This window comes from Ornithorhynchus anatinus, chromosome 2 (genome assembly GCF_004115215.2).
Source record: "Ornithorhynchus anatinus isolate Pmale09 chromosome 2, mOrnAna1.pri.v4, whole genome shotgun sequence".
Taxonomy (NCBI): Eukaryota; Metazoa; Chordata; class Mammalia; order Monotremata; family Ornithorhynchidae; genus Ornithorhynchus; species Ornithorhynchus anatinus.
The window spans coordinates 25,691,172-25,715,263 of record NC_041729.1 but is presented as its reverse complement, the minus strand read 5'-3'; the positions used below and the strand labels follow the sequence as shown (position 1 = coordinate 25,715,263).

Sequence of the window (24,092 nt, the reverse complement as noted above, 5' to 3'; positions counted from 1 at the left end):
CGGTGCCTTCCCACCGAAACCAGGCCCGTCCCCCACCCACCATCCCTTTCCACTCCCGGCCTAGAGGCCCGGGATCCAAGACAGGAATATTTTGCACTAACAATCCAGGATCCTCTTCTCTCCCTGTCCTGGCTCCCCGCTCCACCTCCCTCTGCTGCTCACTCCAGATTCGGGGCTGGGCTTGGGAGCCCTCTAGGCAGGTGGCGAGAGGGGGTTAGGGGGAGGGGAAAGGACCGGGGATGAGCCAGTGGGGAGAGAGGAAGACAGAGAGACCGATGGAAAGGAAAAACTCACTCCAGGTTTGCTTTCCCCTTTGAAGGGGAAAGCCCTGACCTTTGACGAGGTGGAGGGGAGTTATAAACGTTCCTATACTCTACTATTTTCCCCATCCCTAACCCGTTTTAGCATCTGTCTCCTCTTGAAGGTTGTAAGTTCCCTGCAGACAGGGATTGTGTCTACCTACTCTGTTAGATAGTTTTGTCCCAAGTACAGTGCTGTGCAAGACGGTCAGCGCTCAGTAAATACCCTGAAAGATTGATTGATGGAGGCCCACAGGGCCCGGGTGGGCTCCTCCTGCCAGGCTTAAGGAAGCCCGGCCCAGAGGGCAGCGGACGGGTCCCCCGGGAGAGTGTCGGGCGCGACCGGGGCCGGGCGAAGGAGCCTTGCCTGCCGAGGGAGCAGACTCCGGAGGGCCACCCCGGAGCCTAGTGCGGTGGGGGAGGACCGGGGGCAAATCTGGGTTCGTGTCCCAGGTCAGATGACTCAGAGCCGCTGCGGGGACAGTACCTAGGCGAGACCGAGGTCATCTCTCAGAAACCCGAGCCCTGGGCTGGTGAGAAGCGGCGAGGGCGTCCCCGGCCGGCGGCCGGAGCGGAGCGGTCCGACCGGTGGTAGCTCAAGCAGACGGGGCCGGAGCCGGGAGGTTCCTCGGGTGGGCCCGGGGGGACCGAGGGCCCTTGGAGACGTGGGAGCCCTCAGATGGCCGGATTCTTCCGAGGTTGTCCCCGAAGCTGGGGCCTTATAAGAGGTCCAGCCGGGTGAGCAGTCGTGGCTCCCTGGCAGCTGGGGGCCCGCCTCCAACATTTCAAGCCGGCAGGCCGCTGGGGCCCCGGCGGCGCCGGGCGGGAGGGAGGAAGGGAAGAGTCCCCGAGGCGCTCCACCGGGTCCAGGATCAGACGGCTGACGGGTGGAGCAGATCCGTTGCCTGCACTGGTCAACCTGGAACATGGCCCCAGGGCAGGAGCAGATGGAGAACGGGGAGTGATCTCTGTGAGGGAACGGAGAATTCTCAATCAAAGGGGAATCGAGGGACACAGCCTGACAACACTTCGTGGAGCAGCAGGTAGAAAATGCGGAATTGGTGATCACGGGAAGTTGGCCTGGCAGGAGATAGCAGGTTCTAGAGCATCTGGATGAATTCCTGGATGAGAGGTTCACAGTCGGGGAACAAGAGGGAAAATTAGGGCTGCCGGTGGCAGGTCTCCAAGCAGGAGGGTGGGTGCATCTCAACAAATTAAAGTGGAATATGATTGAATGAATCGAGAGGCCCAGCCAAGAAAGCAGATGAGACGACACTTCTTTGCATAGCAGGTAGAAAATATAGAATTTACGGTCAGAGGAAGTTCGATTGGCAGGAGAGAGTAGGTCTGGAACGTTTGGAAGAATTCATGGATGAGGGGTGCCAGTGGCAGGTCTCCAAGCAGGAGGATGAGCGTCCTACGTTGAGGAGTGCAGCCCCTCCTGCCCCATCCCAGGCCTCTTCCCGGCATCCCGCTGCCCCCCTTGGAGGCCGAAAGAAGGCTGGGCCGGATGGTACGGTGGTTTGATCCGGGAATGGCATTTCCTCTACGCTTCTAGAAGACATTAGACCTGTTCTTCCTCAAACACAAGCCGGGCCAAGTCTCAGCCGCAATCTTCTGGGGCTGGGCCGGCCTCAGAGTGGGCACGGAAGAAGAAGGGGGAGCAAACTGGCATGGCGTAGTGGATAGAGCCTGGGCCTGGGAGTCAGAGAGTTACGGGTTCTAATTCCGGCTCCCTGGGTCTGCCGTGTGATCTTGGGCAAGTCTCTTGACTTCTCTTGGCCTCAGTTACCTCAACTGTAAAATGGGGATTGAGATTGCGAGCTCCACGGGGGACAGAGACTGTGTCCAACCTGATTTGCTTGCGTCCACCCCAGCGCTTGGCACAGTGCCTGGCACATAGTAAGAGCTTAACAAATACCCCAACTATTATTATTGTTATTTTTATAAGCTGAATCTCCCACTGCCATCTCCACAACCGCCTCCATCTCCATAAGAAGCAGCTTGTCTGATGAGAAGGAGCATGGTTTAGGGGATAGAGCATGGACCTGGGAGATGGACCTAATCCTGGCTCTGCTATTTAATAATAATAATAATAATAATAATGTTGGTATTTGTTAAGCCTTACTATGTGCAGAGCACCGTTCCAAGCGCTGGGGTAGATACAGGGTCATCAGGTTGTCCTCCGTGAGGCTCACAGTCTTAATCCCCATTCTACAGATGAGGTAACTGAGGCCCAGAGAAGTGAAGTGACTCGCCCACAGTCACACAGCTGACAAGTGTCAGAGCCGGAATTTGAACCCACGACCTCTGACTCCCAAGCCCGGGCTCTTTCCACCGAGCCACGCTGCTTCCCTACCTGTCTGCTATGTGACCTTGGGCAAGTCACTTGACTACTCTGGGCCTCAGTTCCCTCATCTGTAAGGTGGGGATTAAAAATATGAGCCCCATGTGGGACAGGGACTATATCCAACCTGATTAACTTGTATCCACCCCAGTGTTCAGAACAGTGTCTGGCATAGTAAGTGCTTAACAAGTACCATAATTATTATTAATTATTATCAATTATTATCCCCCTGGGTGGCATTTCCGGTTGGGGTCCCCCCACTCTGAGAGCTGCTGCTCTGGGGCCATGATCACGGACTGACCAGCCCCTGCCGGGATCCTCCCGCCTCGGGGAGGAAGGGGCAGGCAGGGGGGAGCGGGTGGGACGTGTCCCTCCTCCAAGTGAAGCTGTGGCATCCAGCAAGCGGGGTGGGCTGCTTGCTGGACGCCGGGCGAGCCAATTAGGTAAGCTAGCGGGGCAATTTGGGAAACGGCAGCAGGAAGGATGGCCCAACGGTGGCCTAGTTGGTGAAGGAGTCTTCGGGTCTTCCCATCAGGAAGGACGATGGCTAAGCCTCTGTCCTGAAGTGCATTTGAGAAGCAGCCTGGCATAGTGGCTAGAGCCTGGGAGTCAGAAGGTCATGGGTTCTAATCCTGGCTCCGCCCCTTGTCTGCTGGGTGACCTTGGTCAACCCACTTTACTTCTCTGTGCTTCATTTACCTCATCTATACAATGGGGATTTTGAGACTGCGGGACCGGGACTGCGTCCAACCCGATTTGCGTGTATCCGCCCCAGCACTTAGTACAGTGTCTGGCACATAGTAAGCGCTTAGCAAAATACCATAATAATTATTATTATGAGGCTGGAGGAACTGTGTGGAGGAATGGGTGACGGTGCTAGTGACCGGCCCGGCGCCATCCCTGTCGGTCACGTTCCCGCCGGGGCCCAGAGAGCCACGGAGGGTTAGCGGGCAAGGACGCAGTGCACTGTAGAATCACGTGTGATCTTTGCCCTCGTGAGCCAGCCTCAGGCAGAACTGGAGCTAGGTCCAAGTCCCCTGAGTCCCTTAGCGGTGCTCTTTCCAAGGAACCCCAGTGGGGCTCCTGGAAAACTCGGAGGGACAGCAGAAGGAGCTGAAGAACAGTGGGAAGGAAGGAGAAATCTGTCCAGAAAAGCGTCCGCGTGTGGGAAGTGTCCTGCCGCACCACACACGCGCAAGCAAGTAAGGAAAGGAAGGTTCACGGCTTCGTTAGGAGCAGGAGAAGCCAGAGGAACCGAGTGACCACAGGGATGGTTAATGGCCGCTCAGGCCCACTTTCATTCAGTCGTATTCGCTGAGGGCTTATTGGGTGCAGAACACTGTACTAAGCGCTTGGAATGTACAATTCGGCATCAGAGACAATCCCTGCCCAACAACGGGCTCACAGTCTAAAAGGGGGAGACAGACAGCGAAACAGAACAAGTAGACAGGCATCGATACCATCAAAATAGATAAACAGAATCATAGATATATAGACATCATTAATAAAAGAGAGTAATAAATAACATATACAAATATACACAAGTGCTGTGGGGAGGGGAAGGGGTAATAATAATAATGTTGGTATTTGTTAAGCGCGTATTATGCGCAGAGCACTGTTCTAAGTGCTGGAATAATGTTGGTATTTGTTAAGCGCTTACTATGTGCAGAGCATTCATTCATTCAATAGTATTTATTGAGCGCTTACTATGTGCAGAGCACTGTACTAAGAACTTGGAATGTACAAGTCGGTAACAGACCACTGCTCTAAGCGCTGGGATAGATACAGGGTCATCAGGTTGTCCCACGTGAGGCTCACAGTTAATCCCCATTTTACAGATGAGGTAACTGAGGCACAGAGAAGTGAAGTGACTTGCCCAGAGTCACACAGCTGACAAGTGGCAGAGTCGGGATTCGAACCCAGAGCGGAGGGAGGGAGGAGGGACAATGGGGAGGGGAGGAGGGGCAGAGGGAAAGGGAGGGCTCAGTCTAGGAAGGCTTCCAGGAGGAGGCGAGCTCTCCGTAGGGCTTTGAAGAGGGGAAGAGAGTTTGGTGGAGGTGAGGGAGGGCATTCCAGGACAGCGGGAGGACGTGGCCCAGGGGTTGTCGGCGGGACAGGCAAGAACGGGGGACGGTGAGGAGGTGGTCGGCAGAGGAGTGGAGCATGCGGGATGGGCAGGCGAAAGAGAGAAGGGAGGTGAGGTAGGAGGGGGCCAGGGGATGGAGAGCCTCGAAGCCGAGAGTGAGGAGTTTTTGCTTCATGCGAAGGTTGAAAGGCAACCACTGGAGGTTTTTGAGGAGGGGAGTGACATGTCCAGAGCGTTTCCGTAGAAAGAAACATGTCCCACTGAATTCCCCCTGAGGGTCAGCCGTGTGTTGGGCTAATTTCTCCGTGACACGACCTCTCAACAGGGCAGAAGTCACCAGGAGGCCATTGTGGGCCCGAGCCAGTTTCATCAGAACCCCACAGAAATGGTGGTTTCCCTTCTACCGAAGATCGGAGACCCCCTAGAGAAGAAGCCGGCCAGGGTTACCCTCACCACTCTGGCCCAGGAAGTCTTTAAGTCTTCCTGGCAGGGGAGAGTCTTGGTCCAGATGTTTGGTTAGGCAGAATCTCAACAAGAGAAGTTGAAGTGGGAGCGGAGACTTGACGTCATTACGGTTATTTATCGTTGAGGAAGATTCCCTGACTCCGGGAACGGAGGCTAGGGTGTAATGAATCTGAAAAGTGGAACCATCGGGGCAGCTTAGGAGCCTGTCAATCCTATTCGTTTCATCCCTCTAAACTACCATCACTGCACGGTACTAACCACAGAAAGTACCTGTGAAGGGCTGTAAACATTCTTGATGTTTCTCTAAGGCAGCAGCCATTCCCAGGGCGTCACTGTTCTTTTAAAACTGTTCAAGCAATAGCGTATCTGGTTCTCTGGCCGAGGTTTGTTCAGTCATTCACACATGTTTATTGAACGCTTACTCCGTGCAAAGTACTGTACTAATCGCTTGGGAGAGTACAACAACAAACAACAAACAGCCACAGTCCCTGCCCACGAGGAGCTGATCCGCTGCGGGATTCTAACCCGATACATTATTTAAATTGTTTTCCAACGCTTCCTTGGGCTCCCAAACCTACGTTGGTGATCCGCACGGTAATTTAGAATCGGAGGCTGTCACCGTTACGCCGGATGAATGGGTCAGTCGTAATTGCGACGGCCATCTCGGTTACTTTCCCCAAGCGCTCGGCTTTCCGACACATCGATTTCGGCTTCACGGCGTCCACCTTTTCTATGGCCCTACCTGTAGGGCGGTAGAATGCGGAGCCCTCGGGAACTGCAGGGGGATTGGAGAAACGGTTTTAAAGGCTGCAAAGCGACGAGGGAAGGGGAGGAAACGTAAGGCGGGATAACAGAGTGACAGAGTCTGGGGGACGGGAACGGGCAGAATCACCGGGCAGGGGTCACGCAGTCATTTTACCTCTGAAGTTAAAGTCAGTTACCTTATTGTGGAACCCCTCTGACTCAAGGTTGAAGTTGCCAGACGGTTCATGGGGAACTGAGTGAGTATACGATTCTGGATTATTCTGGTAAAAATAATCCTTAGCAACATGGCTAAAGTCCACGCTTTCCTCTCCGTCCAAACGGCTAGCGTGTTAATCCAATCGCCTATCCTATCCCTCCTTGACTACCGTATCAGCCTCCTTGCTGACCTCCCAGCCTCTTGTTTCTCCCCACTCCAGTCCATACTTTACTCCGATGAGCAGATCATTTTTCTATAGAAACGTTCAGGACGTGTTTCTCTATTTCTCCAGAAATTTCAGTGGTTTCCCATCCACCTCCGCATCAAACCAAATCTCCTCATCATTGATTTTAAAGCTGTCAATCACCTTGATCCCTCCTACTTCACCTCACTCCTCTCCTCCTTCCACCCAGCCCACACACTTTGCTCCTTGAATGCTAACCCTCTCGCTGTACCTCAATCTTGTCTATCTCGCCGCTGACCCCTGGCCCACGTCCAGGCACATCTTCTCCAAGAGGCCTTCCCTGTCTAAACCCTTTTTTCCTTTTCTTCAACTCCCTGCTGCACCTCCCTGACTTTCTCCCTCCCAGGCCCACGGCACTTAAGATGTAGCTGTGATTTATATTGACGTCTGTCTCCCCCTCTAGACTGTAAGCTTGTCATGGACAGGGAACGTGTCTGTTATATCGATCTGTCGTATTCTCTCGTGCTTAGAACGGGTACTCGGTATACAGTAAGTGCTCAATAAATACTATTGACCGACTAAAAATGGGGTGCCTGACCTTGGTTCTGGAACTCATCCCCCAATATTCAATCAGTGGTGTTTACTCAGTCCTTACTGTGTGCACTGCACTGTATTAAGTGCCTAGGAGAGTACAATGCACCAGAGTTGGTAGATACATTCCCTGGCCCCATCGAGCTTACATTTATCACACTGTTCCTCTGAGAAAATTTGTTCCGGGCTCACAACGGTATTTCCGGAACCACTTATGTCGAAACTCAGACTACCTGGATGACTTCCTGAAAGAAGACTGGCTCACATTTGCCATCCTTTAGTAGTACTCGTAAAAAACGTGACTATAAATGTTTATTACTCCTCTTCCACATTCTCCATAGGGCCAAGTGACCTTCTCAATTGCAGTTTCTAGTTGAGGCATCTAACTTTGTCGTTAACAATCTATTGGGTGGGCCGCTGCCAGTTTTGTCTGAGGCCATTTTATAATACCACATAAATGAGGTAGACCTGACACGGCAAGTCCATTTGTCGCTGGCTTTGGGATACATGTCTACTATTTTCTCCAGAGAATGTTTTCTTATGATAATAGCTGTGGTATTTGTCAAGCACTTTCTATATGCTAAGGGCTGGGATAATCAATCAGTAATAATTATTTAAGGGAAGCAGCGTGGCACGGCGGAAAGAGCCCGGAATTGGGAGTCAGAGGTCTTGGGTTCTAATGTCACCTCCGCCACTGATCAGCTGTGTGACTTTGGGCAAGTCACTTGACTTATTTGTGCCTCATTACCTAGCGTAAAATGGGGATAAAGACTGTGAGCCCCACATGGGACAGCGCGATTACCTTGTAACTACCCCAGGGCTTAGAACAGTGCTCGGCACATAATAAGTGCTTAACAGATGCTATCATTAATTAATTAATTGAGCACTTACTGTGTGCAGAGCACTGTACTAAGCACTTGGGACAGTACAAAGTAATAGAGTAGGTAGACATGTTCCCTGCTCACAACGGGCTTACAGTCTAGATGAGATTCAAGATAATCAGATCGCATGTGGGGCACACAATCTAAGTAGGAGGAAGAGCAAGTATTAAATCCCTATTTTGTAGATGAAGGCACTGAAGCACAGAAAAGTTAAGTGACTTGCCCACGATCACACAGCGGGCAAGTGGCGGAGCCAGGATTAGAACCCAGGTCCTCTGACTCCCAGGCCCGTGCTTTTTCTACTAGGCCAAGCTGCGCCTCAGCTTCTCTATAATTGCAGGACGATTCATCCCTCCCAGCTTGGGAAGAACTTTGGTGCCTTGTCTTCAATAATTCGATCTTTATACCGACAGAGATGACTGATCGTGATAATGATTAAAATGATGGAGTCTCCTGTCAGTCATGCGGATCAACCTATCCTGTTACTGTTTGCCTTGGCTTCCATTTATTCCATACTAAACTCCGTTTGCATTTCATCACAGTATCCTTAGTCATTATTAGTGGTTTGTGAAGTTATGCTCTAAAGTTGGCTTGGGTGCTTCAAAATGTTCATTCAAAACAAATATTTGAAAATAACTTCCTATTTTATCTTGATCTTTATCTAAGTACGTTTTTCCCCTACTTGCTCTTCCTTCTGTGTAGCCTATTCACCCGAATCTGTACCCTTTCAGCCTTTGATATATATTTACCCCTTTTCAGACCCCAGAATTTATGCATATATCCATAATTTATTTTCAGGTCTGCCTTCCCTTCTAGACTGTAAGCTCCTTGTGGGCAGGGAATGTGTCTAACAATCAATCATTGGCATTTACCGAGCACTTTGTGCAGAGCACCGTACTAAGTGCTTGATAGGGTACAATGCAACAGAGATGGTAGACACGTTCCCTGCCCACGGTGGGCTTATATCTATAGGGGGAGAATTAATATAATGTAGATATATGTACGGAAGTGCTGTGGGACTGAGGGTGGGGTGAATACCAAACGCCCGAAGACCATAGATCCAGGTGTCATCAGTTCTGTTGTGTAGAACTCTCTCAACCACTTAGTCTAGTACAGAATACAGTCCTGTTTCCAACCATTTCTTCTGGCTTTCACAGTATCTTCATCAACCAACTGAAAATAACTCCAGGAGTTTAAATATTCATGTAGTATTTCAGGGCCTCATATTTTCCCATTAGTAGTGGCTAGGGATGCTTCAGTTATCCTAACTGGACTAATATTCGTACTGTGCTCGATAAATACCATTGACTGATTGATTAATTGATCTTAAAGCCATGCTGGGGTTAATTGCTTCTCTGCTAAAGGAAGTCACATCTCTGGGAAGTATGAAATGAGGAAGGAGAGTGATAGCTTTTTTTGTAATCAGTAAAGCTCATACTTAGATTTCCTTTGTTTTCTTAAAGTTGGTTTAAGTATCACAGTCCTAATGACCTGATCTGATCTGTAAAGCCCTATAACCCTTTACAGTATTACCTCTCTTTTCTCTCATCATCTGGGAAATCTCACTGAAATGTAGATGGTGGGCAAACCCGTCCTGCTCGCTCTGGGACCGATTTGATGTAGAGAATTTTTTTTTTTGGTGAAAGACAGCTGGTTCCAGAGGTCATAAACCCCAACCATATCTTCTGGCTTTCACAGTATTTTCATGAGCCAACTGACAATAACTCCAGGAGTTGAAATGTTCATGTAGTACCTCAGGGCCCCATGCTCTCCCATTACTAGTAGCTAGCGATGCTTCAGTTATTCTAATTTTCATTATCTCTGCTTCAGTTATTCTGATTTTCATTATCCCTTGGGTCCAGCCCTGGAGTCCTGAATTTTGGTTTCGTAGGACAAATGGTCACATTGCTCAGCTGCGGTGAGAAAGCATCAGAATCTGCCCCACTGGAGGGGAGTTGGTCGCTGTCTCTGCACTGTAGCCTGGAGCATTTCATCCCACTTCTTGGCCTTCCTCAGGCTCCCTGACCCTCATCCATAGATATGGTGGCCATTCATCCAGTTTTATACCAGATGGTCTAGTTTTCAGCTGGCCTGCCCCCTGACCAGAAGACACACGGCCCTGGGAGTGTTTATGTCCAGTATTTTCACTTGAAAACCCATCTTCCTTTAACCTAGGAGCCTGCTGCCGATTTCTGCGGCTTGGAAGTGGCTCCCATGTTTTCAGGGACCTTGGAGAGGAGCTGGACGGCTCTTTATTAAGTGGAGGGGTTGGGATCCGGGGGGTGCTCCTGGAGAAAGCTCGAGGGTCGGTGGACTGGCATGCAATGTTCCGAGCGGCATCACTACATGACGTTTTGTGCCTGGCGAGGTCCACGGAGAGTCATGTGCACCTGGTATCCGGGTTCTGGCTTCAGCAAGTGCCGTAACTGGCCACCTTTTCCTCGAGCCAAGGTTCCCTGGCTCTGGCCCAGTTACTTCCCAGCTTTTCTCTCCTCCCAATCCCATTGGTTGAGATTGCTGTCCACCAGTGTCCTGCCACATCTCCCATCACCGGTGCACTGTGACTTTGTCCGATTTTTCCTTTCGAACGTTTCTCTGGATTTTGAGTTTTCCTTCTTGGCTTTAAATCATTCAGTGCAAGGAGAGTAATTGCCTGGGCCACTCTATTATTGTATTTTCTTCATCAGTTGAATTTCTTTAATTAGGTTTTCCAGGCTAGCGGACTCTACCGACCACTGGGACACGGACGGAGCAAACGAATCTTTACTTTTGAGTCGCCTCTAGAGGGTCTCCCAAGGGGCCTGGAGTCCTGGGCATCTCTGCTTTCTCACCTGGCACTTTGGCACCCCTCCTTCCCTCACCCAGTTCCCCAGCACCTCCCGGAGGATTTCTTCAAAAGGGCATGTTGAGTGTGAGCACAAGGGCCCCACGAGCTTCAGGTGTTGTTTCTTAATCTTCGAGACGGGGTCAAGGGGTCAGTGAGGGAGTGGGAGGCAGTGGGAAATCTGGAAAGGAAACGAGAGCCACAGACTGGTGGAAAAGGCCGTGAGCCATCCCAGTTTGGACTGCACTGGGGTTAGTCTTCCCAGCTGTTTTCAGAATTTCATGGTTTTCTTTTTGGCTCACTATATTGTTATTCCGAGGAACTGTATGGAAACCCACTGATATTACTCCTTACTGCTAGGCAGACCAGGTGTCCTTTTGCATTCATTAAATATTCTGGACATTCATTAAAATATTGAGGCCACACCGGGTTATCCAGGGACTCCAGTTATTTAAGTAATGGTAAGCCATACACCTCCAAAACGATGGATATCATAATGGCACCCGACTTTATGATAGTTGTCTTCTTGGAGGCGAATAGCTTCTGGTTTTTATGTTACTTTATTGGGTCAGTAGCTCCAAGCTTCTTTACTGGATTTCCAAATGCAGTCACGACAGCATTGAAATGATGCTGTAATGTCTGATACAACCGTTAGAGAACCTTCCGCCTGATTTCCATTATTACTGGTATTTGTTCTTTCCATTTTCTCTCTTCCTCAGAGGTTCCTTCTTCTGATTCTCAGTCAACAGGGGAATCGTCTTATCTGCTTTTCTGTCCTTTCCTACCTGGAGACACTACGACTGATGGTATTTTAGTTTTAGGGTTTTGGCCATAATGACCTATGTGAAATAGTCACATTTTGATCTGTCACTCTCCCTGTCAGTTCAAGATATCTGACCACACAAACCTAACCAGCAAATTGCTGGATTAGAGTGCAGCAACTCTGGCCTGGGAGTCAGAAGGATCTGGGTTCTAAACGTGGGTCCATCACTTGTCTGCTGTATGACCTTGGGCCAATCACTTAACTTCTCTATGCTTCAGATACCTCATCTGTAAAACAGGGATTATAAGAGTGTGCGTCCCACATGGGACATTGATTGTATCGCACCTGATCAGCTTGTATCTAACTTAGTACGCTTCCTGGCACATAGTAAGCATTTAACAAATACCATAAAAACAAACAAACAGAAAGAATCATTGGTCTGCATGTGGCCAGCTTGGTTTCCAGGTTTTCGTTCGGAGGTGTCGGGCATTCTAGTCTTACTACGCTTTTCCTTGGACGTCCTGGATCGGCAGTCCGAGCTTTGGAGAGGGTCTGATTTCCAGTAAGAAAAAGACGTGGGGTGCTTTCAGTCTTGGCTGCTGCTTCTGTTCCATTTTGTTCCAGGCCATTGGGTGATGCCAGTTGCTCCCCTTCCACAGTGTACAATTGTCCCTGGATGAGGGACACGAGGCTCCATCCTCTTCCCAGACGTGGCCATTCCCAGTGGCCAGGTGGGTGACCGCTCCCCGTTAACTGGCTCTGGGAAGCAACTCCCCTCATCAAGCCCGTTGAAGTCACAGCTCCGTGTTGGAAGTTCACCCGCTGGGACGATGCCGAGCATCTCGAGGAGCTCCTCCTCAGAGCCAGCCGCCACAGAGGCAAAGCCCCGGGCCCGGGACCCTCCTCTGACCATCTTGGACGGTCGGGTCAGTGGGTTTTGGCCCCCTTCCCCGGGGGGATGCACACCATCACACGCTTGGGCCGGATGAATAATAACAATAATAAATATGGTACTTGCCGAGTGCTTACTGTGTGCCGAGCACTGTTCTAAGTGCTGGGGAAAGATACAAGTTAATCAGGTCGGACACAGTCCCTGTCCCACATGGGGCTCACACCCTTATCCCTATTTTACAGATGAGGTAACTGAGGCCCAGATAAGTGAAGTGACTTGCCCGAGGTCACACAGCAGATGTGGCATAGCAGGATTAGAACCCGGGTCCTCTGACTCCCAGGCCCGTGCTCTGTCCACTAGGCCATGCTGCTTCTCAAATAACCATCTGGGCACTGCGACTCGAGGAGATCCTGTAACGGGAGGCAGTGTGGCCTGGTGAGGCCGACTACCGCTGACCTCCCTGCTTCTTGTTTCTCCCTTCTCCAGTCCATACTTCATCCCACTGCCTGGATCATTTTTTGGAAAAACTGTTCTGTCCCCAACTCTTCATTCCTCAAAAAACTCCAATAGTTTTCCATCCGTTCCAGCATCAAACAGAAATTCCTTACCGTGGGCTTGAAGACACCGCTCCTCTAGCATCAAGGTCAACTACTCACTGAACCTCGATCTTGCCTACGTCTTTGCCGACCCCTTGCTCATGTCCTCTCTTGGACATGGAAATCCCTCGCTCTTCATATCTGACAGTCCACCATTCTCCCACCTTCAAAGCTCTCCTAAAATCACATTTCCTCCAAAGCCCTTCCCTTAATAAGCCCTTGTTTTCCCTCCCCTCCCTCTCCACTGTGTCACCTTTGAACTTGGCACTTTGATACCCGAAATCCCGACCGCACTTACTCTCCGTATTCTTACACTTTCTCGTTTCCTCTCTTCGCTATTTATTTTAACATCCGACTCCCGCTATAGACAGTAAGCTCCTTCTGGGCAGGGGCGATGTCTACCAACTCTATTTTTTTGTAATGGCATTTGTCAAGAGCTTACTATGTGCCAGGCACTGTGCTAAGTACTGAGGTGGATACGAGATAATCAGGTCGGACACAGTCCCTGTCCCACTTGGGGCTCATAGCCTTTAATCTCCATTTTACAGATGAGGGAGCTGAGGCACGCAGAAGTTGAGTGGCCTGCCCAAGGTCACAGAGCAGACAAGTGGTGGAGCTGGAATTAGAACCCAGGTCCTTCTGACTCCCAGGTCCATGATACATCTACTAGGCCACGCTGCTAGGCCATGTGCTTAGTTCAGGCACACACATAGTAAGCGCTTAACAAATACCAACATTATTATCATTATAAGTGCTCAATAAATACCATTGATTGATTGACAGTAGACTTTAAGTTCACTGTGAGCAGGGAATGTGTCTGTTATATTGTTACACTGCACTCTCCCAAGTGCTTAATACAGTGGTCTACACGCAGTAAGAGCTCAATAAACACGATTGGCTGATTGATGGGTGGACTGGTGGAAATCTGGGATTCTGGAACCATGGGCTTTACATAATAATAATGTTGGTATTTGTTAAGCGCTTACTATGGGCAGAGCACTGTTCTAAGCGCTGGGGGAGATACAGGGTCATCAGGTGGTCCCACGTGGGGCTCACAGTCTTAATCCCCATTTTACAGATGAGGTAACTGAGGCCCAGAGAAGTGAAGTGACTCGCCCACAGTCACACAGCTGACAAGCGGCGGAGCCGGGATTCAAGCCCATGACCTCTGACTCCCAAGCCCGGGCTCTTTCCACGGAGCCACGCTGCTTCTGGTTCTGCCTCTGGCCTGCTGAATGATCTCAGGCAAGCTACTTAACCCCTCCGTGCCTCTGTTTCCTCAGCTATTAGAAAAGATGGGGACCGTGAAATGGCTGCATCCCCCTTCCTCAGTGGGTGTTGGGAGAACAAAATAGGACCACTGCTCTGGGAAGATTCAAAAATCGAGTCAGCGGTTTCTCCCTTCGCTGGAGCTGGGCGCCCCTCCGACGGGCAAACACTCCCTTTGATTCTGAGCACGAGGCCGTGGGCAGGGGAGAGCAGGGTATTTGGAGCCGGGGCTGCCCGGTCTGAGGGAGGAGAAACAAAGTCTGGGTCAGTCAATCCCGAGCTCGGGGTCCCAGATGCCCGGGTCCAAGGGCCAAGGGGAGAGCTGAACGAGATCTCTTCGGCTCAGTGCCCCCAAGATAAACATTAACCCTTCTGAGGGTGGAGCTCTGCCCCTCCGAGAGGGGGACCCAAGCCCGGGTGGGGCAGAGGAGCCAGTCGGGGCATCATGGAGGTGGAAGAGGGAAGCTCTCACGCGTCCGTCATCGACAATCCTGCGGACATCGCCGTCATCGCCGGCTACTTCCTCCTGGTCATCGGGGTCGGGCTTTGGGTGAGAGTCCCCCCGTCCTGCCCTTCGTGCTCAGGCCCGGGGGTGGAGGGAGCGCGGGCTGGTCGAGCGGGCCAGCCGGTTGTAGGGCGGGGGCGGACGGAGGCCTGGCGGGGAGCAGGGAGGCGAGAGCTGGTGCTGGTGAAGCCGGTGGGCCCGGAGTCTGGGAAAGGAGCAGTGCCCAGTGGGAAGAGCGAGGGGCACAGGGGGAGACATTGGGACTCCCGAAGGGGAGCGGGTTTGGAGAGAGGCATGGCAGAATCTAGAAGGCCTGGGTTGAGTTAATATTCAGCTGATGACAAGACTCAGGAATGTGTTCGACACGCTAATGAGGTATAAACTCCACTGCATTAGCCCATTAAACCCTTCCTCCGCTGCCCTCGCTCCACCCCAGAGCAAGATGCATCCCAGGGTTCCACTCAGCTGCCGTTGCCTCTCCTCCTCAGAGCCAGCCACATCCCTCCCCCTCTCACCGTCCCTTTCTCTCTCCCCAGTCCATGTGCCGCACGAACCGTGGCACGGTCGGTGGCTATTTCTTGGCCGGGAGGAACATGGGGTGGTTTCCGGTAAGTACCGGCCATTTGGGAAGGGCAGCGGGGGGAGGTGTGCGGGTGTCTCTCCGGCCTCACTCAGCCCTCCTCTCCCTACAGGTTGGGGCCTCTCTTTTCGCCAGCAACATTGGCAGCGGCCACTTTGTGGGTCTGGCAGGCACCGGGGCGGCGAGCGGGCTGGCCGTGGCGGGATTCGAGTGGAATGTGAGTCTCTCCCTCCCCCGCTGCTCTCCATCCCTCCTGCCTGGACTAGAGCCAGGCAGAGGTCCCCACCGCAGGTGGGATCCTGGCCTGGGCCCTGCCTTGGGAACACGCCCACTCCTTCCCAGGACAATCCTGTATCTGGTCTCTTTTGGGGTCCCTAAAACCCGAGAAGCCCGACATGGGGAATCCTGCTGTCGGAGGGAGGAAGGGGAAGCGAGAAAGAGAGAGACCCTTTTCCCTTTCCCCAATCTCTCCCTCCCTCTTCCTCTCCCATTCCCCCCTTCCCACTCTCCCTCTCTTCCTCTTCTTCTCCCAATCTTTTATCCCCTCTCTTCCTCTTCTCCTCCTCGCCCCCCCCCCCCACCCTTGTCTTCCCTTTCCTCTCCTTCTCTTCCTCTTCTCCTCCTTCCCCTCCTTCTCCCTCCCTCTCCTCCTCTGCCTCTCCTTTCTCTTCCCCTCCTTCCCCTCTCCCTCTCTTCCTCTACTCCCGTGATCCCTCCCCTCTCCCTTCCAGTAGCCCTCACTGAAGACAGAGTTGCAGCTATAACCAGGAGGATCGATCCTGAACTAGAAGCTGTGGGGTGTGAAGCAGCTGAAGGCTGGGAAACATCTCCATCCCAGGGGTCCTGGCTCTCTCACAATTGGAGTCCTTGCCACAAGGACTCGGCAAGACTACCCAGACAGAGGGATGGACACAGTTAGGCTTGGGAGGACCCAATCTGACCAGGGTGGTGAGGAGCCTCTGAAAAATCCATCAACGCTGCCTCCTGCCCCACCCTCCCCCAGGCCCTCACTCACCACCTCGCTCTGGGGAGCGTCCTGGAGCCCCTCTCTGGGCCTCCTGGGGGCCCCGGGCGTCTGTGACAGTTACAGTCCATCACCTTGGCAACGCTGTCTGCACTCAGGACTCCTGGGTTCCAGAGGCCCTCAGAGACCTTGCCCCTCCCCAGAGCAAGGGGAGCGAGGGAGTTTCCTCCCGAACTGCCCTAATAATAATATTAATAATAATGTCGGTATTTGTTAAGCGCTTACTATGTGCCGAGCACCGTTCAAAGCGCTGGGGTAGACACAGGGGAATCAGGTCGTCCCACGTGGGGCTCACGGTCTTAATCCCCATTTTACAGAGGAGGTCACTGAGGCACCGAGAAGTGACTTGCCCAAAGTCACACAGCTGACAAGTGGCTGAGCCGGGACCACTAGGGGACCACCCTCTCCTGAGGCCTCAGGAGTCAGAGAGCGGGGTGAGGCAGGGATCCTGCTGAGAAGGTCCCGCCTGAGGGACCCAGAAGCCAGAGAGTGATCGGCAGGAACCCCCGGGGGGATGAACTCTACCGGACATTCCCAGCACTACCCTGAGAATGGTCTACAGGCCTGGGCACTTCTTGGGGCTCAGAGCCCCGCGACCGGGCATCGGCCCCAGTCAGGAGGTCTCGGGGGCTTAGGGGTCACCGGTACGCCAGCCAGAATGCCACCCAGGTGGGTTCCATCCACATACCCTCATCCCTCCGGCCCCCACAGCGGCAGCTCTGGCCTGGACGTGGGCCATTAAGCGCTCTCTGATGATTGAGCTGCAGCCCTGTGCTGCCCCTGCAGGGGCTGAAGCAGGCTGCTAGGGGACTAACGGCAGGGAGGGGGTCTTCTGGCCCAGCCCAGAACCTGGTTACTTGACGCTCTGGATCTCCCAAGGCTCCAGGGCTGCTGCATGGATCCTTGGCCCCGGGAGGCAGAGAGCTAGGCCGTCCGGGCCCTGCCCAGCCCTGCCCGGGGCCCATCTGAAGCTCTGCCCTCCCTGATATTAATATCTGTCTCCCCCTCTATTTAGGCAGGGAACGTGTCTGCTAATTCCGTTAAATCGTACTCTCCCAAGTGCTTAATATACTGCTCCGTACGCAGTAAGCGCTCAATATAGGCCATCGACTGATTGACCGATCGATCCCCCGGCAGGCCCTGTTCGTGGTGCTGCTCCTCGGCTGGCTCTTCGTGCCTGTCTACCTGACAGCCGGCGTCATCACGATGCCCCAGTACCTGCGGAAGCGCTTTGGGGGCAAGAGGATCCGTCTCTACCTCTCCATCCTCTCTCTCTTCCTCTACATCTTCACCAAGATCTCCGTACGCTAGCCGGGGGCCGGCGGTGGGACACCTGGGTCCTGGGGAGGGCCGGACGGTGGAGCTGGGGAGCGGGATGCCCCCCCGGAGAGCCTGAGTCTGGGGCCCGAGATGCACGAACTATTCCTGGGTCCAGGGTGGAGAGGACGGTGGCTTTTTGGGGAGCCTCGGGGCCCGGGAGGCAGAACGCCTGGGGGCTGACTCCTTTCCCTTTCTCTCACCTTCGTTCCAGGTGGACATGTTCTCAGGAGCTGTGTTCATCCAGCAGGCTCTGGGATGGAACATCTATGCCTCCGTCATCGCCCTGCTCATCATCACCATGATCTACACCGTGACAGGTGTCGGGGGCGCCTGAGGGGGCGGGGCAGGAGGTGCCAGGAGATGCCAGGGGCTTGAGGGAGTTGAGGTCGGGGCCTCCGGATGGAGAAACTAAAAAAACAAAAACCAAACCCTTTTAAGAAACTGTCTCTGGAATATCTTACTCCTGGGGTTCCAGACACATTTTGGGAGTGAAAAAGGGTCCCTTTTCCAAGGATGGGCCCAGGGACGGGAAGGACTTGGCTCTCGCCACTGGGAATAGGCCCTGGGAACCAGGATCATCGTCATCACCACCACCATCATCATCATCGATGCCATTTACTGATCATTTTCATTCATTCATTCACTCAATAGTATTTATTGAGCGCTTACTATGTGCAGAGCACTGTACTAAGCGCTTGGAATGGACAATTCGGCAACAGATAGAGACCATCCCTGCCCAATGACGGGCTCACGGTCTAAACGGGGGAGACAGCAAAGCAAAAGAGAACAAAACAGAAACAAGACATCGTCATCAAGATGAAATAAATTTAAAAATAAATAAATTGTGGTATTTGTTAAGCGCTTACTATGTGCAAAGCACTGTTCTAAGCGCTGGGGGATACAGGTCGATCAGGTTGTCCCACATGGGGCTCAGAGTTTGAATCCCCATTTGACAGATGAGGTAACTGAGGCACAGAGAAGTTAAGTGACTTGCCCGAGGTCACACAGCTGACCAGCGGCAGAGCCGGGATTAGAACCCGTGACCTCTGACTCCCAAGCCCGCGCTCTTTCCACTGAGCCACGCCGCTTCTCTGCTTCTTGATAAATAGAATCAAGGGGATGTACAGCTCATCGACAAAAAAAATAGGGTGATAAATAATATATACAAATGAGCAGAGTGCTGAGGGGACGGGAGGGGGGAAGGGGGAGGAGCAGAGTTTGGGGGGGGAGGGGAGGGAGAGCAGAGGGAAAGGGGGCCTCAGTCTGGGAAGGCCTCTTGGAGGAGGTGAGCTCTCAGTAGGGCTTTGAAGAGGGGAAGAGAGTGAGTTTGATGCACGTGAGGAGGGAGAGCATTCCAGGCCAGCGGTAGGACGTGGGCCAGGGGTCGACGGCGGGACAGGCGCGAACGGGGGACGGTGAGGAGGCGGGCGGCAGAGGAGCGGAGCGTGCGGGGTGGGCTGGAGAAGGAGAGAAGGGAGGTGAGGTGGGAGGGGGCAAGGGGATGGAGAGCTTTGAAGCCAAGAGTGAGGAGTTTCTGTTTCGTGCGGAGGTTGATAGGTAACCACTGGAGGTTTTTAAAAAGGGGGGTGACACGTCCAGAGCGTTTCCGCAGGAAGATGAGCCGGGCAGCGGAGTGAAGAATAGACTGGAGTGGGGAGAGACAGGAGGGAGGGAGATCAGAGAGCAGGCTGACACAGTAATCCAGCCGGGATATTATGAGAGCCTGTACCGGTACGGTAGCCCTTTGGACGGAGAGGAAAGGGCGGATCTTGGCGATACGGTAAAGGTGAGACCGGCAGGTGTCGGTGACGGATCGGATGCGTGGGGTGAACGAGAGAGCCGAGTCAGGGGTGACACCGAGGTCGCGGGCCTGTGAGACGGGAAGGGCGGTCGTACTATCCACGGTGACGGGGAAGTCAGGGAGAGGACAGGGTTTGGGAGGAAAGATTAGGAGCTGTTTCAGACGTGTTTTAGACCGCTTATGTGTAGAGCACTGTATTCGTCGCTTGGGAGAGTACAACAGAGTTGGCAGCGGGTTTTCTGCCCTCGGTGACCTTACAGCCGAGAGGATGGGAGGAGCCTCCTCCCTCCTTCCTTCCGTCCCTTCCTCTCTCCCCGCACAGGGGGGAAAGAGTGGGTGCCAAGACCAGGGAGAGGGGCAGAAAGTCGAACCTGAACCGGCTTCCCAGAACCAGGGTTGAAGCACAGTTCCCTTCCTCTTCCCCGGCTAGCGCCGGGGCGGATAGCGCGGGACTTCGACGGGTCAGGTTTGGAGTGGAGTCCCGAGGGGGTGGTGGCAGAATCCTTCGGAACTAGAACGGCGTCGGAGGGGACGTAGGCTGAATCTCCAAAGCAGAAGGAGGGACAAGCCCCGTCATCCCGCCTCCATTCACGGCTCCGCTGCTCCTTTTCTTCACCCCACGCTGCGCAGCAGCCTGGACTGTTAAGCAGGGAGAGCCGGGCAGGGCAGATGCCTTTTTCTAGAAAGCATTTAACGCCGTACCTCGCGGTCTGTCTGTCTGTGGCTCTGTGCTCGCCTCCTTTAGAGAAAGCAGAGCTGGGAAACCAGCGTCCCGCTCACGGCGTGGAGACTCCGCCGTCAGGGCGGGAGTGGGGAGGGCTGCCTCGGGCCAGGGTCACCGGCCTCTGTTGGCGCGTCATCTGTTTGATTGGGCGCCTTCCTTCATGCCCGGAGAGGGCCTTCGGGCCACCACTCTTTTCCTTCCCTCCGTTTTGTAACCGGGCCCCCATGGCCGGCCTTCCTGGCCAGTAGCCAGGAAGCAGCGTGGCTCAGTGGAAAGAGGCCGGGCTTGAGAGTCGCAGGTCACGGGTTCGAATCCCGGCTCTGCCCCTTGTCAGCTGGGTGACTGGGGGCAAGTCACTTCTCTATGCCTCAATGACCTCATCTGTAAAATGGGGATGAGGACCGTGAGCCCCACGTGGACATCACCTTGTGTCCTCTCCAGCGCTTAGAACAGTGCTCTGCACATAGTAAGTGCTTAACAAATACCGACATTATCATTATTGTTAGCGGGACTTTTTGCCTTCCAGGAGAAGATGGGGAGAGGAAACAAAAAAGACGAGACTGGAAAGCGATGGGACTTACAGCGTGGCTCAGCGGAAGGAGCCCGGGCTTGGGAGTCAGAGGTCGTAGGTTCTAATCCCGGCTCTGCCACTTGTCTGCTGTGTGACCTTGGGCGAGTCACTTAACTTCTCTGTGCCTCAGTTGCCTCATCCGTAAAAACGGGGATTAAAAAATGTGAGCCCCACGAGGGACGCTCTGATTGCCCCGTATCCCCCCCCCCCCGGCGCTTAGAACAGTGCCCTGCACATAGTAAGCGCTTAAAAAATACCAGAATTATTATTACTGGCTCAAGGAGGAGGGGAAAGAGGAAGAGGGGAAAGAGGAAGAGGGGAAAGAGGAAGAGGAAGGTGGAAGCCGGGGGGAGGACCTAATGGAGGGGGTGGCTTGGTCGGAGCGGAGGGGCATGATTGTTAATGAGGTGTCCATCCCCTTGATTCTATTTATCTTGATAATGTTGTCTTGTTTTTGTTTTGCTCTGTTTTGCTCTGCCGTCTGTCTCCCCCGTTAAGGCAGTGAGCCCGTCTTTGGGCAGGGATGGTCTCTATCTGTCACCGAATTGTACATTCCGAGCGCTTGGTACCGTGCTCTGCACGTCGTAAGCGTTCAGTAAATACGATTGAATGATTGGGGAGTGGGAGACATGGCTTGTTAATAATAATAATGTTGGTATTCGTTAAGCGCTTACTATGTGCAGAGCGCTGTTCTAAGCGCTGGGGTAGATACAGGGTCATCGGGTCGTCCCACGTGAGGCTCACGGTCAACCCCCGTTTTCCAGACGAGGTAACTGAGGCCCAGAGAAGTGAAGTGACTTGCCCACAGTCACCCAGCTGACAAGTGGAAGAGTGGGGATTCGAACCCGTGACCTCTGACTCCCAAGCCGGGGCTCTTTCCCGTTGCAGGGGAGGAGTTAAGCAATGAGAGGGAGGCTTCTCCCAGCCAAGTTCCCAGGGCCGAGGGTGGGTCCTTCCTTTCCTGGTGCCCATCCTCACCAGCTGGACGAGGCAGAGCTTGGGGAGGGGTGGTTCACTCATTCAACCGTGTTTATCGAGCGCTTACTAGGGGCAGATCACTGCGTTAAGCGCTTGGAATGGACACTTCGGCAACAGATAGAGACCATCCCGGCCCGGTGACGGGCTCACGGTCTAAACGGGTGGCCTACGGCCTAGGGGAGAAACGGGGAGGACTGTGGGGGGCCGGGGGCGAGAAAGAAGTCCTGGGGAAGAGGAGGTGGTGGTGGGCGTCCTCCCGTCTGACCGCATCTCCCTCCCAGGGGGTCTGGCTGCCCTGATGTACACCGACACCGTCCAGACTTTCGTCATCCTAGCGGGGGCCTTCGTCCTCATGGGCTACGGTATGGAGCAGGCAAGGAGGCGGGGGGTTCAGGGAGGGGTAGGTGGGGAGACGGGAGTAGGTAGAATGCCCGGGCCTGGTCTCTGACTGCCTCCTCCTCCTCCTCCCGTCCCTCTCCCCGCCTAGCCTTCCACGAGGTGGGAGGTTACGCAGGCCTCTTTTCTAAGTACATGCTGGCGGTGACCTCGCTGACCTCCTCCGAGGACCCCGCCGTGGGGAACGTCTCCCGGGCGTGCTACCTGCCGCGCCCCGACGCCTACCACCTGCTTCGCCACCCGCTGTCCGGGGACCTGCCTTGGCCGGCCCTGCTCTTCGGGCTCACCGTGGTCTCGGGCTGGTACTGGTGCAGCGACCAGGTGCCGGGGCCCCGGGCCGGCCGGGGGGGGGACGGGGACCGGGGGCCCGGCCGGCCGCCGAGCCTGACCCCCGCCTCTCCCTTCAGGTCATCGTGCAGCGCTGCCTGGCCGGGAAGAACGTGACGCACATCAAGGCCGGCTGCATCCTCTGCGGCTACCTGAAGTTGCTCCCCATGTTTCTCATGGTCATGCCGGGAATGATCAGCCGCGTCCTCTACCCGGGTACCGGGGGCCCCGTGCCGCTCCCCGGCCCCCGCCCCCGGGTCCCCGGTGCCCACCCCCGGCCCCCTACATCCCGCCTCTCGTATCTCCCCAGATGAAGTGGCCTGCGTGGTCCCCGAGGTGTGCGAGCGCGTGTGCGGGACGGAGGTCGGGTGCTCCAACATCGCCTATCCTCGCCTAGTGGTGAAGCTCATGCCCAACGGTGAGTCGGTCGGCCCTACGCCCGGCCACGGCGCCGTTCCCTCCTTCCCTTCTCCGACCCCAGCTCTAACCTCTCTCTCTCCCTCTCTCTCCGGGCCCCCCGACCTCAGGTCTCCGGGGGCTCATGCTGGCCGTCATGTTGGCTGCCCTCATGAGCTCGTTGGCCTCCATCTTCAACAGCAGCAGCACCCTCTTCACCATGGATATCTACACTCGGCTGCGGCCCGGGGCCGGGGATCGGGAGCTGTTGCTGGTGGGCAGGTGAGGGGCCTGGGGGGGAGGGGGGAGATGCCCGGGTCTGGACCGTGGGCCCGGGGGTGCCTAGTCGGGGCTGGGGGATGGCAGGCGGGGGCAAGGGTGCTCGGCCTCCCGCTGCCTTCTCCCCCAGGGTGTGGGTGCTCTTCATCGTCGGGGTCTCCGTTGCCTGGCTCCCCGTGGTCCAGGCCGCCCAGGGAGGGCAGCTCTTCGACTACATCCAGGCCATCTCCAGCTACCTGGCGCCCCCGGTCTCGGCTGTGTTCGTCCTGGCCCTCTTTGTGCCCCGAGTGAACGAGCCCGTGAGTCACCCGCGCCCTCGAGACCGGGGTCGGGAGCGGGGCCCGGGAACCGGAACCCCAGGTCCTCGTAGGGGAGGGCCGACTGGGGGGGGGGGTCTCTGGAAAAGGGCATCATGGAAATCCCGGGGCTGAGGGGCGGCCCGCCTGGGCTTCCGATCCTCTCGTCCCGTGCAGGGAGCGTTCTGGGGGCTGATGGGGGGGCTGCTGCTGGGCCTGGCCCGACTCATCCCCGAGTTCTCCTTCGGCTCGGGCAGCTGCGTGCGGCCCTCCTCCTGCCCCGGGCTCATCTGTGGCGTTCACTACCTGTACTTCGCCATCCTGCTGTTCGGCTGCTCCTGCACCCTCATCCTCACCGTCTCGCTGTGCACTGAGCCCATCCCCCGCAAGCACGTGAGTTGGGCGCCCAATCTCCCCTGGCCTAGTGGACTGAGCGCGGGGTAGGGTCGGAAGGACCTGGATTCTAATTCCGGCTCCACCACTTGTCTGCCGTGTGACTTGGGGCAAGTCACCGCTCTGGGCCTCAATCACTACCTCTGTAAAGTGGAATAAAGACCGTGAGCCCCACACGGAACAGGGACTGGGTCCAAGCTGATTCATCTGTATCCACGCCGACCCTCAGTACAGTGCTTGGCACATAGTGCGCGCTTAACAAGCACCCCGACTGTTGCTATTATTCTGCCGAGCCCTGTCACCTCCTCCCCCTCCCATGCCCTTCCCCCAGCTGGCTGTCACCC

The 24,092-nt window shown here is 54.6% G+C and overlaps 2 protein-coding genes across 7 annotated transcripts in view; one reads left to right on the top strand and one right to left on the bottom strand.

Annotated features, from left to right (window-relative positions):
* LOC103166717 (carbonic anhydrase 7-like) overlaps positions 1 to 16,362 on the bottom strand; it is a 21,121-nt gene extending 4,759 nt beyond the window's left edge. The window contains exon 1 of one of the 4 annotated variants that reach the window (XM_039910699.1): positions 16,259 to 16,362. In XM_039910699.1, coding sequence (XP_039766633.1) covers positions 16,259 to 16,338 — 80 coding nt within the window. In that variant the 5' untranslated portion in view covers positions 16,339 to 16,362. The remainder of the gene's footprint in view (positions 1 to 16,258) is intronic. The other 3 variants (XM_029057706.2, XM_029057709.2, XM_029057710.2) reach the window with 3 other exon arrangements.
* Positions 14,566 to 24,092, top strand: part of SLC5A2 (solute carrier family 5 member 2) — a 10,732-nt gene continuing 1,205 nt past the window's right edge. The window contains exons 1-13 of one of the 3 annotated variants that reach the window (XM_029057678.1): positions 14,566 to 14,708; positions 15,200 to 15,271; positions 15,356 to 15,460; positions 17,405 to 17,569; positions 17,799 to 17,904; positions 20,639 to 20,734; positions 21,943 to 22,023; positions 22,149 to 22,378; positions 22,465 to 22,600; positions 22,695 to 22,802; positions 22,912 to 23,062; positions 23,190 to 23,358; positions 23,533 to 23,748. In XM_029057678.1, the coding sequence (XP_028913511.1) occupies positions 14,604 to 14,708; positions 15,200 to 15,271; positions 15,356 to 15,460; positions 17,405 to 17,569; positions 17,799 to 17,904; positions 20,639 to 20,734; positions 21,943 to 22,023; positions 22,149 to 22,378; positions 22,465 to 22,600; positions 22,695 to 22,802; positions 22,912 to 23,062; positions 23,190 to 23,358; positions 23,533 to 23,748 (1,740 nt within the window). In that variant the 5' untranslated portion in view covers positions 14,566 to 14,603. Of the gene's footprint in view, positions 14,709 to 15,199; positions 15,272 to 15,355; positions 15,461 to 16,612; positions 16,937 to 17,404; positions 17,570 to 17,798; positions 17,905 to 20,638; positions 20,735 to 21,942; positions 22,024 to 22,148; positions 22,379 to 22,464; positions 22,601 to 22,694; positions 22,803 to 22,911; positions 23,063 to 23,189; positions 23,359 to 23,532; positions 23,749 to 24,092 lie in introns of those variants that run through there. The other 2 variants (XM_029057679.2, XM_029057680.1) reach the window with 2 other exon arrangements.